The 15,446-nt window shown below is 49.5% G+C and overlaps 1 protein-coding gene across 9 annotated transcripts in view; it reads right to left on the bottom strand.

Moving 5' to 3' along the window:
- Positions 1–15,446, bottom strand: part of DYSF (dysferlin) — a 105,262-nt gene that overhangs the window by 37,480 nt on the left and 52,336 nt on the right. For 4 of the 9 annotated variants that reach the window (XM_063336829.1, XM_063336831.1, XM_063336828.1 and 1 more), the window contains one exon: positions 7,072–7,134. The exons of 4 other annotated variants lie outside the window; for them this stretch is intronic. In XM_063336829.1, coding sequence (XP_063192899.1) covers positions 7,072–7,134 — 63 coding nt within the window. Of the gene's footprint in view, positions 1–7,071; positions 7,135–7,594; positions 7,700–15,446 lie in introns of all 9 variants that reach the window. One more of the 9 variants, XM_063336833.1, reaches the window with a different exon arrangement.

The raw sequence follows: 15,446 nt of genomic DNA, 5'->3' as shown, positions 1-15,446 counted from the left end.
AGCAGCAGAAGAGGGTCCAGGACCATTTCACCAGGCAAGAGTCTGAATGGGACCATTTCATCAGTTTTCCAGCAGCTCCTTGAGCACCCAGGAAAGGGGCAGCAGGAGAGTCCCTTCTAGGGGACATCCCAGAAGAGAGAAATGTCTTATGGCCAAAAGCATGGTGTTTCCAAAAATAAAGAAATTCAGATTTTTTTAAAAATGCCTTTAAAACCAGAATTTCACCGGCAGGCTGCAACTTCCCACTTGAAACATTTCCGGGATTATGGCTTGGACACAGCAAAAGCACTCAGACACATGCTCAACTTCAATCGAGTGCACGAATCTCTCTGAAGTCAATGAGGCTCTTCAGACACAGCCTTAAGGGCATTCTGGATCAGGCCTTCGGTTCAGCAGAGCCAGCAGCCACTGTTTACTTACCACCCTCAGGTATAGAGAAGGATGTTTAAGCTGTGCCTGATCCCCACGTAGGGCTTTTACCCAGGGCTATGCAGATTACTGTTGAGGGTATTGAAATTCTTCCCTCCCCTGGACCCCAAAATGCAGACCTGTGTCATCCCGACAGCTCTCAAGATGTTTTCAATGTCATTTTGTTTCACCTAGGGTGGAATGCACTGGTTTTAACCCCATTTTTGTCAGGGAGGCTGAGCCAGAGCAATTTTTTTCCCCACCGCTCAGGGTTTCCTGTGACTCCAAGCCTGTCCCATCAAATGTATTCCCAGATGGGAATAGCAGGAGTATGGGCTTGTTCAGAACAACCAATTTGCACAAAATATGTTGAAATGGCCATTGCAGTCTGGACCAAAAGGAGGTGTAGAAACCTAAGAAGTTGTCATGCAATGGACAGGTTGGCTTCTGGTGAAACTTAGTCTTTATCATCACCTTACAGGTGGGGGAAACTGAGGCACGGGCAGGTTAATGTCCAGACAGAGAAGCCAGGAGAGCAGAGCATGCATGAGACAACTGAAGTCTTAATACTTATGCTTGTTCTCGTAGTGATTACACACTCTTCCCTGAGGGAATATAGATAACTATAGCAATAATAAATATTGCCTCTAAAGAAGCTAAGCCACCGCCTCAGCCTCAAATGTACTCGCACCTCACATCTGGGAGGCAGATTTCCTGCTGTGGGAAAGCTCTACAGCTGGAATGAGAAGATCCCTCCAGAAACAGCTTGGACATTTATAGACGCTGCTCCCCAGCTGTTTGTTACCACGCTTTTGCAGGAGATGACATCCTGCACCTCAGCCTTGGAGAGGGCGGTGTTAGCATCTTCATCTGCTCCAGCACAAAGGCAGCCTGGTCAGCTCAGCTCATTACCCGACTAAACTAACCCAGCCCAGCCCTGTCCTCCCGCGGGTGCAGAAAACTCCAGCGGAAAGGCCATGGCAAACAGCTGGGGAACACAAAAATGTCTTTAAACACCGCGGCTGCGCTCCTTGGGGTTTTCCAACCACATCCTAAATCCCTCTGCTGCTCTGTCTAGCGTTGCTCCAGAGGTCAGCACACCCAGGCAGGAAACTGAGCAGCTCGATGCTGCAGGAGGCATCCTCGGAGTGGTTCTGCACCGAAGCCCACCCACCACCCAAGCAAGGTGCCAGCTATCCCCACACCAGGGAGGGATGGCAGCCTCTTCTGCCAAAGGGCTCCATCACCTACAAATGCAGACCAGCAGCACTTGCAGAAGTGCCTGGGAGGCAGGAAAAAACAGATTTTTTTTTCCTGGCCATGCCCTGCCCAAGACTCTGGGGCGGAGGTGTCACAAACTGGGCTTGGCACCTCACACCTGCCAGACCTTGGGAGCTGGAGGAAGCCTCTCTTCATGCAAACAACCTCCCCATGTCCTCGAACTCACACCTCTTCCCCAAGAGACACCTGTCTTTGGGTTATCTATCCTTGGGTTAACCTGGTCCTTTCTCCTCTCTCCTCAACCTGTCCCAGGGACCTGTAGCAACTCTGAGCAGCACCATGCAGGAAGAAGTGCTGGAGGGAGTAGCAGAAAACCCACATGCATCGACACAGAATCACACAGAATCACAGAATGGTAGGGGTTGGAAGGGACCTCTGGAGATCATCTAGTGCAACCCCCTGCCAGAGCAGGGTCACCCAGGGCAGGTTGCACAGGAACGCGTCCAGGCGGGTTTTGAATGTCTCCAGAGACGGAGACTCCACCACCTCTCTGGGCAGCCTGTTCCAGTGCTCTGCCACCCTCAAAGTAAAGAAGTTCCTCCTCATGTTTAGGTGGAACTTCCTATGCTCATGTTTGTGCCCATTACCTCTTGTCCTGTCACTGGACACAGGGAGGCTGCAAGAAGACTTGGTTTATCCTTCCATTAACCCTCAAGGTATGAACTGTCAGATGTTCACAAAGAGAAATTATCCATTTCTGGCTGTTTCACCTTTTTCTTTCCCCCCGCCATGTACTGTTAATTTTCCTCAGAAGTGGAGAAAACTGTTTGTTTTCCATGTTTTTTTTTTTCCCCACCCTCTTCACTCAGCCTACATTTAGCCACATCCACCCAAAGGCAGCCTCCCACGCACTTTCTTGCCATCACTTTTTCTCTGTCCTATGGTTTATGTCCCCTGCAGCCCCAGATGGTGGAAAACCAGTTTGTCACGCAGATTGGTCTGGGAGGGCTTTCACCCATTGCCTGTGGCAGTGCCGTGGGCCATCCCCCAAGTGTGCACCAAACACTAGCAGAAAAAATGATGGCAGGAACGTGCCGGGGGGCAACACCGGGCTGCAGAGCGAGTTGGTGACCGTTTTCTGCAAGAGTTATCCAACACCAAGAGCTCTTCCAACTAACAGTAACAGGATAAGCCGTAAAATATGCGCTCTGATTTGGAACTAGCAAACACAGCAAATAACCAATTATTCCAAATAGTTTACAGATTTTGACTTTTTTTTTTTTCTGGCTTGGATTAGCTTTCCTAACTTGTCATTTGATGGGTTATTTGTATTTCTTGCAACCAAAGCACCACCAGCCAAAATAATGGTATGAACAACTGCGTAGAAAGCACCTTATAGTGCTTCTCAGGGGAGAATGGAGGCTCCTCGTTGCAGTTTCATCGCAGTTGCTCAGAGGTGACTGAGGGCTCCTCATGAGCTCCCCTCCTCTTGGAGAGACTCATGACCTGCCTGACTCCTGCTACTGGTCCAGCAAGCTAAGGCTGGTGGAGAGGAGATCTTGCCAGACCCATTTTACAGCTGGGAATGAAGGAGTTACACGGGCATTAACCATGTGGGAAGTCCTCTGCAAAGGATGCTCCATGGCTCTCCTGCAAACCTAGGTCCTCCACTCCCACCGCCTGCTACCACGTTGGGGCTTCCACACTAACCCCATGTTTTCACTCAACAGGACTCGAAAGATCATTTGTACCTTCTCAGGATAAGCAGCCTGTCTGTCCCTTCAATCTTAAGCCTCAGCAGGTTGGAGGCAACGTGGGCAAGGACACCCTGCCAAAGGGTTTTAGGGCCCTCAAAGCCCCTTGGTGGCCAACAGGTGCTTTGCAAAATGCAAACTATACTCCCCAAATATACCGTGCTTATTCTTTGCTTGCACAAGCAGCTTCCTGATAATTCCTAGCTGCATCTGTAAAGCGACTCTTCAGAAGCACTTCTGTATTTTGATCTTGCCCTTAACAATCAGTAACACTCATTTATTATTAGTGCTGCCCTAGCACACAGAGACCCCACTCGGGATTCGGCTCCCATTGTGCTATGCTCTGTAGAAAAGAAGGATGGGAAACTGCCCCAAACAGTTTCCATTTAAATATTACGCTTAAGACATATATCAAAATCAAGTCAAAGGCACAGAGAGTTTTACAGTCACTTCTTCATAGAGTTCCTAGTGTGACTGGCTCTGGTGGTGGCATCTATACTACATCTACCTGAGCTTTAGTCATGATTTAGCTGACTAAATACAGGGTTTGATCTTAGCAAAAGGTGTAATGCACCTTCTGCTGACGTTGTCCATGGACTCTCTTCTGGCCTGCTGTCCCCTGCGCTTTCCCAAATTAAGGGAAATTTAATTAAGGGTCACCCCTAAGGTCACCAGGATCTCATCCTGAACGGTCTCAGGTCAGCTCTGCTGGGCATCGTGGCAGAGACACAGAGGGAGATGGCACATCCATCCTCAGAGAGCTTCAATGGGACACTGGCCAAGGTCAGTTGGGGACAGGGTGCCACAGTGCAGGACCTGAGACAGGAGCTGTTCTGGCCCGATTTCTTGGGATGGTCTGACAGTTGGAAAAGGGGATTTATAGGACAACAAAGACGGGATCTTGTGGATAATTACAGAGTGTTCCTCCCAGGCAGGGAGGGAGAAATCGCTCATGCAAGAGTGTATTTTGACATTTTAAGAAGTCACGAGTCTCTCTTTCACCCTTTGAACATGATTGAATCACTTAAACTCCAGAGGGATGAGCCAGGATTTCAATGCTGAGGGAAGGGGGACAGATCTGGAGCAGAGAGTTGGGTCTACAAGACATCGTTGTTGCAAAATCATCTCATTTTGCTTATGCCAAAGATTCTCAAGAGACACAAGAGAGAGATGAAGGGACAACTCTTGAATTTTTCTAGGAGGCCTTTGGCAACAGCTGCACCAGAGGAGTGCAAAGAGAGGCCAGATTAGAAAAGGTTTATGAATTAGGTTATAAACAATTACAGATTAAGTGCTTGGATTTGTGCAGGATCCAGGCAGAGCCCGAAGCATCAGCTCTGGCAGCCCCGACCTGATGTCCCCACCACACCATCATTTCTCCCCAACCTTTAGCCCCCAGGTGGGTGCAGGGGATTGCTGCCACAGGGAGCAGAGGAAATGGTCATCTCCCTCCTTTGGTGGCTTTATAGGTCCCCCTGGCAATGCCTGCCCCATTTTCCAGAGCCGTTTGTGGGTCTGGGGTTTTTTGAGGTTTTCTCAGCACACTGAAGCCATGCTGCTGGGGAGGTAGTTAACCCATATGCTCGAGATGAAGGGGAAAAATAATTCTTGTGGACTCCACCAAGGAGATGGGGAGACTGATCTGCGAGCTCAGCTGTCCATGAGGGGCAAGCCCACAATCTCCTTTCACACTCCCCCTCCTCCGGGTCATTAACACCACAGTCAGAGGCAGAACCTGGCAAAGTCCAGGAGCTCCCTCACACACTCCACACCGGGATGGATTTTCTTGGCTGTAAAAGCTTTTTTCCTAATATTTAACCAGCTGCAGCCCCTATGCCTCATTCCACAGCTCCCGCTTTCGTGCGAAGTTCCCCAGCTATATAGGAGAAGGAGACGGGAAGGAAGACGTGCACAGGCCGTCTCGGTGACATGCTTTCCAAAACAGGATGGTTTCCCCCAGGAGGCGTCAACAGCTCTCCACGATGTGAGGTTTATTATATTTAATCACATTCCTGTAGGGTCCTGGTGAAGGCCAGGAGAATAGGTTTATTACGGCCTAATATTCTGTTGTTTTTATTTTAAATTAATGGTTTGCAGCTTTTTTCTTTTTCTTTTCTTTTTTTTTTTTGGTAAAATTTTATTTGAACTAAACCAAAACCACATTCACATAAATTAAAGATGCTGATGAACAGAGGGAGGGAGGAGGCTATTTATGGAGCTTTTGTTTCCATAGTCTGCCTCCCAGCACAGCCACCCATCTGTTTTCTCTGTGCGACAAAGGAAGCCGCATCAAGTGAACAATGTTTTGTGGGTGCAAAGGATAAACAAGGTACTGGAGAGATGCATGTAGGGCCAACAAAGCACATATCTATGTATTACAGAGAGACAGGCTGGATGTTAAACATGCCTCCAACCCTGTGCCAAGACCTACAAAGATGCCCATCAGGGGCTTCTGTATGCAAAAGTTACAGCTGCCATCAAGCTGCAACCCGTTTCTTACTCCATGTGCTCTTCTTGATTATTTTCAGCAAGTGAGAGCCCATTTTATCTTTCCTTCCATCCGTCACGGTCAGGCCTCAAAGGGAGACTTTTCCTCCCAAAGACACAGTATAAATAACACCTCAGAGCTGACCTTCTTCCAAAGGTCTGGGCTGACTCACCGGCATTTTACACCCCAGGGCTGAAGTGTGCGGGCGCCACTCTGGGCTTGGCCGGTGGGAAGGAGTCACTGTTTATTGCAGCAAAGAAGTGGAAAGCAACACAACTAATTCTGGCCTGAAACACATGGGAGGAACGTGCACAGCTCTTGGCAGGAACAGCCCATGTACTGTAACTCATGGGCCGGTATCAAGAGGGGTCTAAGAGGGGTGAAGCGCCCCAGGCTCACAACACTGCTAGGGGTGAATTTAGGGCATGGAGGAGAACTGCTCCTCTGGAGTGTCAGCCCTGAGAAGGCAAAGCAGCTTTGTTGCCTTTCTTAGAAAACCCAGGAACATACCAAACGTCTGATTTTCTTGTGAAAAATGCATGAAGGGAGAAGGAGACACTATGCAAGGAGGGACCTGTCACTGCTTAGACGCTGGCTGGCATCTCCCCCATCCCCACGCTTGGAGGGCACTAGGCTGTATACCTGCAAGAATCAGACTGTGCAAAGCCCTGCTGATGAGATGAAACCTTCCCTGGGGTGAAACCCTCCTCCTCATGGAAGGCCAACACCTTCTAATTCAACTTATATCAACATGATGCCTAGGACTTCTCATGGTTCCTGAGCTAGCACATGGAGGACCACAGAAGTCCCATCAAGTCCTCAACCATGCCACTGCAGCCACCCAGGACACACCATCTCAGCTGAGCTACCAGGCTCTGCTGGCGTGCGAAGAGAAGCCAGAGGCTGTTGGGAACACATCTGACCTCGAGCACGTATGTAATTCTGCCGGCTCCACAAGGACAAGAGGGAGGAATCTTCCTCATCCCTCCTCACAAGGGACATGAAGGAAAAGAATTGCTGAAATGCACACACACCTGTAGCAAGATGAAATTTCCATTTTTCTAGGACAGCAAAGAGTTCTTTCACACAGAGAAATGCCTGAATATTTGCAGATCTTCAAATATATATATATATATGCACATATATCATTCATAAAAACCATTAATCAAGCAAGTAAGTTAGAAATTATGCAATACATACATGAGGTTGGGCCCAAGAAGCTGGTATGTTAATTAATGCTGAGTTGGTCATACCCTCCGCAGGCTACAAATTAAAATGATTGGTTATCAATGAGGTTAGAGAAACAATGTTTAACATACATCAGCAAAAGCACATTTTAGGAGAAATAAAATGAATGAACCCAAACAGTGCCGTCTTCCCCCTCCCCTGGGTTATAAGGTTAGGTCCCCCTGGACAAGGCATCCTTGGCACAAGAGCGGGGTTTGGGTTTTCATTGATATTCACCAAATGGGACTGGGTTCGAATGTTTGCAGAGAAAAAATGGGGTATTAAATGGAAACTGCAGCAAAAACCCACGTTACAGAAAAGCTGTTAATAGTTCTCAGCGCAGGACAAGATCTCCTGCAGACACTGAGGGCTTGCAAACACAGCGAGCCAAGTTCATCGCAGGGGACAGGGAGGGATCTGACCCAGGGTGTTTTTAACGTAAAGGGATTAGGAGATCAGGAGAGCTCAGGACCAAGGTCTGGTACAAAGAAAATACCAAGCATGAGTGCAGCTTGTCCTTGGCAAACCGAGAGCCGCCATCATCTACCCCTGCCCTGGGCAGCAAGCAGCACCTCTGCTTCTGTCGTGCAAGGTGTGTTTCCTTCAACATGGAGAAGGGGGAGAAATGAGACAGTCTCACCAGAAAATAGCTGGTTTTGAGCATCAGGCCAAGCCCAACAGTGCTCCCCTTGCTCGCCAGCTTGGGCTGGTCCCCAAACACGCTGCTTCTGACCCCACCAAACCAGACCTGCATCAGACCTTGGGTCAAGCTGAAAACACTGAATTTACAGCTGCTTCATGGGGGAAAGATTCCCTCAGGCTCAGTTCCCACTAGGACACCCATGGAACTCTCAGAGGCTAGTGGGAGACAGCTCCTCCATGAGTATTTTATCAGAAGAAACAAATAGATGCTCATCCCTTGGGACTGCAGTGGGACCTCATGGCTGTCGTTCCTGCTCTGCTTCCCATGGAGTTGAGGACACAGGAAAGATCACAGAGAACAAGAGGAGGCTGAGGGTGCAGAGCAAGCAGGAATACGGGCAGACTCACGCCTGGCTCGCCCAAGAAATCCTGCAGCCGCTTGTGCGCAGTCAGCCCTTGCAAAACATGACTCCATGTGCATCTCCCAGAGAAGCAAAGTAGAAAGGCCTAGCCCAGGAGACCTTGCTACAGAAAAATTGTTTTTCTATGAGTTTTAGGAGTTTCTTTTCTTCGTATTTGGTAACCATGATGTTTGCAGTTCATGTGCACACAGACTTGTTTTAAACAGACCTCGGGCTGAACTTCTCACCCCACTTGGACGAGATGGACAACACAGTCAGCAACCTCAGAGCAGGGGAGTTCTGCATCTGTTTGTTTTCTCTATTTCAGATGAGGACAACAAAGTGATCCTTTGTTCCAGTCATCCATCAGAGGAGGGACCAAAGCCAGGCTTGGCAAGGACGGAGAAAGTCTTTGGAGCCACACAATGAAACACATGCACGGGCAGAAACAATCCTGGCTCCTGCTTCCAAGGTCATCACTGGAAGAGCAAATGGTATGGAGACTGTGGCCCCAGGCATGGGCTCCTAGCCTGGGATCCACTGCCTTTCCCAAGGAGAAGGGGTAGGATGGCCTTTGCAGACTGGAACTCCTCCTTCACTCTCCAAACCTGGCCCCGGAGGAGAGCAGAGCCAGGTGGAGGGACCCTGATGGCTGTGGGGTGTCAGACCACCTAAGGAAAAGTCACTCCAACCCATATCCAACACCAGCGCATGGGAAGAACAGCAGCCAGGGACAAAATTTAGAGGTCAGGGAGGGATATGGTGGGAATTTTGCTTTGGCTTTCCAGGAACACGCACCCTCCTCCTCCAGTCCCCAAACAAAGGCCAAAATTGAAAGACAAACAAACAAACAGAAAAGAACTAATCCGGGGTCTAACTGAATAATTCAATTCATTGCAGGGTGTTTCGTTTGCAAAATGTTTGTTTCAGTAAAGAAATGTCAAAGTCTTCCACTTTGAAACCACTACAGCAGACCGTTTCGGCTTTGCAACATCCCTGTCCCCCTCTCATCCTTTCACCTCTCCTTTAAACTGTTCCCTGAGTTTGGTCCGAGTTTGCAGATACTTTCAATAGGCTTCAAACTGTCCCAGGGAACAATTTATTGCAGAGCTGGGGTCCCTCCAGCTGCAAACCTCCGTCTCACTCCTTCCTCCGCCACAGCCTCAGGCAGCTGCAGGGACCTCTGCAGCCCTCGGGCAGCAAATGCTGTATACACCCATATAAAAGTGTACGTGTCCCTATCCTACCCAAAAGGCCGATTTGAGCAGGTTTCCTAACATCATGATGAACTCCCTGCAAGGTCTGGGAGAGCCACAGCCCTGCAGAACCCCATCAACCTCAGTGTTTCTCCGGAGGGAAAAGCTGAGCCGCTCCACCCAAACCAGCCTCAGGAGTGCGGCAGGAAACCCCGATCATTACTTCTGTTGCCCATGACTATTTCTGGGGAAGAAGGCCCTGCCTTCAGGTCTGGGGACATTGCTAGGGAAATATTTTTCTGACCTTTGCTGGACATTAAAAAAATAAAAGTTACATAATGCAATACATGGTGTCATTTATTTTGGTTAAAGGAAAGTCAAATATGAGCGAGGGCTCACCTCACTTCACTTTGCAACCTAAGGCTGAGGGACCTTGTTTCAGTGAGGCCAGAGGTGTCCCCCTTTACCTGCACATCCCTCACTCATTGCCACAGCCCTCCACTTCCTCACAGGCACCCTCAGAGGCCAGAAGGTCGCTCACTTCTGTCCTTAGCACCCACTGTCCATAAATGTCCTCCTGGAAGTTTTGCTAATTGTTGGACCAAGCCTGAGTCCCCTAATGATAAGGTCTGCACACAGGAATGGGAAGGTGGGCTGGGTTTTCTTACAGACATTTACTTCTGCACATCCCAGCCAAAAAGCTACCTGGGGGAGCAGGTATCAAGAAGGAAAAGGTACCCAGGATCACCTGCAGGCAACACTGAGGAAGGGCTTTTGAACAGCCAGCCCATGGGGCTAACTTTGGGCATCTCCAAGAGGATCAGCTGTCATGAACTTCTCCACCCCAACACCAACCAGCACCACAGCTTCCTCCCCACCGGGACTCAGATTGGGATGTTCTGTAGCCATGGTTCCAGCAGCACAAAGAGAGAGACCAATGCTGCAGGAAGAAGCATCTTCCCCCATCTGCAGCCCCAAACCCAGTAAATGCTCTCCTCACTTTGCAACATATTCCAGGGTGATGACAGGTCCTCACTTCCACCAAGAACCAAACAGTGGCAGAGAAATCCTGAGGATCCAACTACCAACAACCCTCTCTTCCCTGACAGGGGCCCCATTTTCTGGTTGTCATCTTCCAAAAATGCATCTTTTTCCTCCAGGTTGTTAGGAAGCCTCATTTCCTCCTGCCAGATGAGAATCTGGCCACCAGAGCCACCAAGGGCCACCTCCATGTTGCAGAGCTCTAGCTCTAGCAGAGTTGCATCCCTGCTGCTGGGGCCACACCAGGTCCCTGTGCTGGATCCCAACCTGCTGCGGACACGACGGTGGTCCTAATTTTCAAAGCAAGCAGTGGATGGAGAGCCAGCTGTACCAGGGATGAAGCATTGATCTATGTGCCTCACCCCATGGTGTATGGGTCTCCACTGGGACAAGGAGCACCCCAAAGTCTCAGGGAAGAACTTCAGAGACAGGGAATGATCATTTTCCCGTGAATTTGTACAGAAAGCACACAGATTTCCTAAGAGGGATGAATGGCAGGCTACAATTCAAAAGAGATAGACAGACCTGGATCTGGCATGCCATCAGAAGTGCCTACAGCTTCTGCAGGAGCGCTCAGGTGTTGCACTGACTGTAAAAACTGGTAAAGAGCAGAAAGCGTGTTTGGACGAGAGCATCCAGAGCAAAGCTTTGGAAAGGACAGGAGTTGGAGGAAAGTCAGGGACTGCTACTTCCCTTCCTCCCATCACTAACCTGCTCATGGGGAACCCACCAGCCCAGCCTCGAGTGAGTGCAGGCATCTGAAATGTCCCCTTGGCCCTTGGCACAGCTCTCCCTCGCCCTCCTCCTGCCTGGAGCCATTTGTGCCAGGGTGGGAGGAGATGGGGGGAGCAGGGCCAGATCCTGTGGCGCCTGCGGTGACGGGGTGTGGCTCACAGAGCAATGGTTTCCCCACAATGCCCCACCACATCTGAGGAGGGGATTAATTCTTGTTTGCAATTTAAACAGCCCCGCCGTGCCAGGGCACTGCGTACACACAATAACAGAGCCCCTGGCCTCACTCCAAATTAGCCTAATGAGGAGCAGGCTTCAGGACAGGCTTGGAGAAGCAGCAGGCTGCCCCTCTCCTCCCACCTCCTGCCACCTTTGACTGCTCTGCAGACGTGATCAACACCCAGCGCAGTGCTGAGCTGCAAGTGCAAGAGGTCCCTGCACACTGCGATCCGGCTCTGCCTCCCAAAATACCCTGCCCAGCTGCCTTTGCCTCCAGGTCAGCATCTCCAAGAGGTCCCCCAACGATGGATGGGGCCAAAGCACCACCTCTGCAGTGATGGAGGTTTGCACCTTTGGTTCCTCAAATGCGGGTGTAAATGATCCAGCACAGGGAATCAATAGGAAAACTCCCAACAGCAGCCACGGGGAAAAATTCGCACTGCCAGGGCCATGCCCAATGCCTGCTGCTATCTGTACCCCAAGCACGGTGGCCTGGTAAATGTCAATCCAGACATCTGCATCTTGGTTCGGTCAGTGCACGTGTGTCTACACAGCACCTATGATCTCTGATCTCTGGCTTTCACACCCCATGCCACCAACAGGTATGTTCACAGTTAACGCTGGTCAAAAGATGGAAAAAAAAAAAGAAAAAAAAAAAGCTTTCAAAGACAATTTTTCATTTTCTTTTCCAAACTAACTGCAATAAAAAAGGTGGAAGCCAAAAGAAATTTGAAATTCTGCCATTTTTGGAGTGCAAACGTAAGACGAGTGTGAGTTCTCGTTTCTCTTTCTTGCCTTGCCCTCACCTCCAGGTGCAACAAAACCTGGGGAAAACGGGGAAAAGGTGAATGGGTCTCAGGGGGAAGCACTGAAAGTGAATGAAGTGCTGCAAAATTAACACAAAAAACATTCTTGATTTAGAAAGTGCCCAAAGAAAAGAAAAATCTGTAGAAAGGATGTCTTTTCATTAAAAATCCATGGCAATCTGAACAGAGCATTTCAAGCAACAGTGGGCATGGCAGAGCTGGGCAGAGGCATCTCCTGCAGCCAGGGAGTCCCCCCAACCTGCACCCCAGGGTGGGGGCACCCCGGGGTGCTCCTCCATCTTGACCATAAGCAAAGGCAGAGGAAAGGGTGCAAGCTGGGAGCCCCACCAGCCTCAAAGAGCATGAAAGTCCAGCACAGCCTTGGCCAGGCACCTTCAACACTGCTTCATACAGGACCTTTGCTCCACGTTGAGCCCCAAGACGGGGTCCCGTGGTGGTGCGGTTCCCTCTCTGTGCCCAGCAGAGCCTTCGCCTGTGGCTCTCGTAAAGGATATTTATGGGAGGAAATTTTCCTCCCCTCACCTCCCTCAAAAAAGCAGCCACCGACTTCATAAACCGCTGGCAAAACAAGGCAAGGGAATTTCCATTAAGCAGAGTAAAAGGGTAATTAGCGACCGGGCTGAAAGCGCCTGCCTCGTCCTGCATCACGGCAGCCAGCCCAAGCCCCAGGAGAGAAAGCAAATTTCGCCCCAGGAGAAAGCAAATTTGGGTCAAACCCCTGGTTTTCCAGAGGGAATTGCATTTCCCTCTTGTTACCTCCACCAAAGTCACAGGAGAAAGAGGAGGAACGACTGCGGGTCTGGAGTGACCCTGGCAAAGGCACAGAAAAATCAGGTCTGGGAAACGGCGCTGGCAGATGAAAATCAGAGGCAAGGAAACATTTTGTGAAGTCAGTTGCATTTAACAAACGGGTTTACTGTCAGAAAAAGGCAGCAGAGGACCGGCGTGGAGACTGTCGTTCTAATGCTCTCGAAGAGCAGTATTGCACGACAGAAATGCTGCAGGTTGTTATTTTGCTACAAAATACAATTTTTACTGCAAATTGATGAGAAAAAGAAGAAAGGAGGAGAAACCAAACTGCAGATTTAAAAATATGGCCCCAAAAGATATTTAGTCAAACCAAACTGAAAGTTGGGTAGGTTTTTCTATTAAAAAATAAGAAATTATGCCTTCACAGCTTGCTGGAGTTGCAGATGCAAAACCAGTCCACCTGTCACTGCCCAATCTGTGGCTGTGGGTCAGGAGGGGGCCAGAAAAACCTTCTGTTGGCAGTCTTAGCCCGTGGTTAAAGCAAACTCTACCTGCTCTCTACCACCAGGCAGCACCTTCCCATCCTTCATGTGCATTCCCAGCCCTCAAAATAGAATCACAGAATCATAGAATGGTTTGGGTTGGAAGGGACCTTTAAAGGTCATCTAATCCAATGCCCCTGCAATAAGCAGAGACATTTTCAACTAGATCAGGTTGCTCAGAGCCCCGTCCGAGCTGACCTTGAGTGTTTCCAGGGATGAGGCATCTACCACCTCTCTGGGCAACCTGTGCCAGTGTTTCACCACGCTCATCATAAAAAATTTCCTCCTTATATCCAGTCTAAATCTACCCTCTTTTAGTTTGGAACCATTACCCTTTGTCCTATTGCTGTGGGCTCTGCTAAAAAGTCTGTTCCAACCTTATAAGCCCCCTTTAAGCATTGAAAGGCCGCAATAAGGTCTCCTGGAGCCTTCTCTTCTCCAAGCTAAACCACCTCAGCTCTCTCAGCCTTTCCTCATAGGAGAGGTGCTCCATCCCTCTCATCATTTTTGTGGCCTCCTCTCAATCCTCTCCAACGGGCCGATGCCTTTCTTGTGCTGGGGACTCCAGAATTGGATGCAGTGCTCCAGGTGGGGTCTCATCAGAGCATGTTACATCTGTGCCCACCACTGTAGAAGCAGCAAACCTATCCTTGGGTGCTTTGGCCTTTTCCTGGGGATCCATCCCACCCACAGATGTCTCTGCAGAAGGTCTCACCACTTGGCAGAGGTGCTGGGTGCCACCGGCTTCCTTGGTGCAGCAAAGGGACATCACTTGGCCAGCATCAGACAGCTAATCAGAGGTAAAGTCGGAACCTGCACCCTGACCCTCCTACCCACGTTATTCCCTGACCTCCTCACTTTTCTCCCCAGTGCTGTCTATGCTAGGCTAGAAAAGGTTTTCTTTATTTGCAGAAGTGCAGGTTTCTGTTCCAAGACTCGTTTTGGTGTGTTTCTGCAGACATGCTCCAGTTACTTTACTGATACAAGATGAAGTACAATTGTAAATTATTAAGACAAATCCCCAAATGGCAAGCGAACGGAAAGCCAATTAGGTTGTCAGTAGTATTTTCTGTCTTGAGTTCCTTTTCCCTTTTAACAACACTTGTTCATTTGGGCCAATGTTTTACAACTCCAGTGTCCAGTTTCTAATTGATACTGAAGCAGGACAAGATGCCAGTGTTCCAGGGAGCTGAGCATATGAACATCCCACCTCTTGGCTGGTGGGGAACCCGAAAAGCCAGCTCGTTTGACGTGCCTCGCTGCAAGTACTGCGGGATGACCTTTCCTGAGAGCACCAACCTGGATCTCATCAGTGCTTGGGATAGGTAGGAACGAGCAGGGCCAGCTGCAGTCGAGACCGCAGCAGGCTGGAGTATCACATCCACAGCTTTTGCCAAGCACTGGCAAAAATCTTGATTTTTTCCTTAGCCCAAAGCCTGAAAGCCTTGAACTGGGCAGAGGTTGCAGCATGCAACGCGCACTCCTGCTTAAGGAATGCCTGCTCATCCACAGGGAGGACTTGCACAGAACAAACCTAAATCAGACAACCTGGCACGAGGGATGCAGCAAGGAGAGAGGTGCAGCTCCAGCTCTGTATCTCCAGGGACAGCCTGATGACCTCAGTCTGAGCCCACCCTGGGACACAACTGCAGATATGTGATGGCACGGATCAGTGGATCGTAAAGTCCTCATGAATAGAAACACTGAGGTGCTACCAAGGAGATGAAAAAAGAGCAGCATTGATGCCCAAATTATATATCTTGCTTTTATGGGGAGCAAAAGACAAGGCAAGAGGCATACCTCAGAGGCAGATGTCTTGCAGAAAGCTCAGGCTTTTGTAGCCTGAGGTACCATGCAGCACCCACAGCCTTTAAAACAGGGAGGAAGGAAACGCCCACACAAGTTAAATAGACCAAAGGGAATAGAGGACCATGAAAAGCTCCACCAAACACCTCTGACACCACCTTCAGCTGCTCCTGAGCAATCAGGGTCACCCAC

This window comes from Chroicocephalus ridibundus, chromosome 5, assembly GCF_963924245.1.
Source record: "Chroicocephalus ridibundus chromosome 5, bChrRid1.1, whole genome shotgun sequence".
Taxonomy (NCBI): Eukaryota; Metazoa; Chordata; class Aves; order Charadriiformes; family Laridae; genus Chroicocephalus; species Chroicocephalus ridibundus.
Note: the sequence above shows the minus strand (reverse complement) of the source record. Positions and strands in the feature narration are given on the sequence as shown.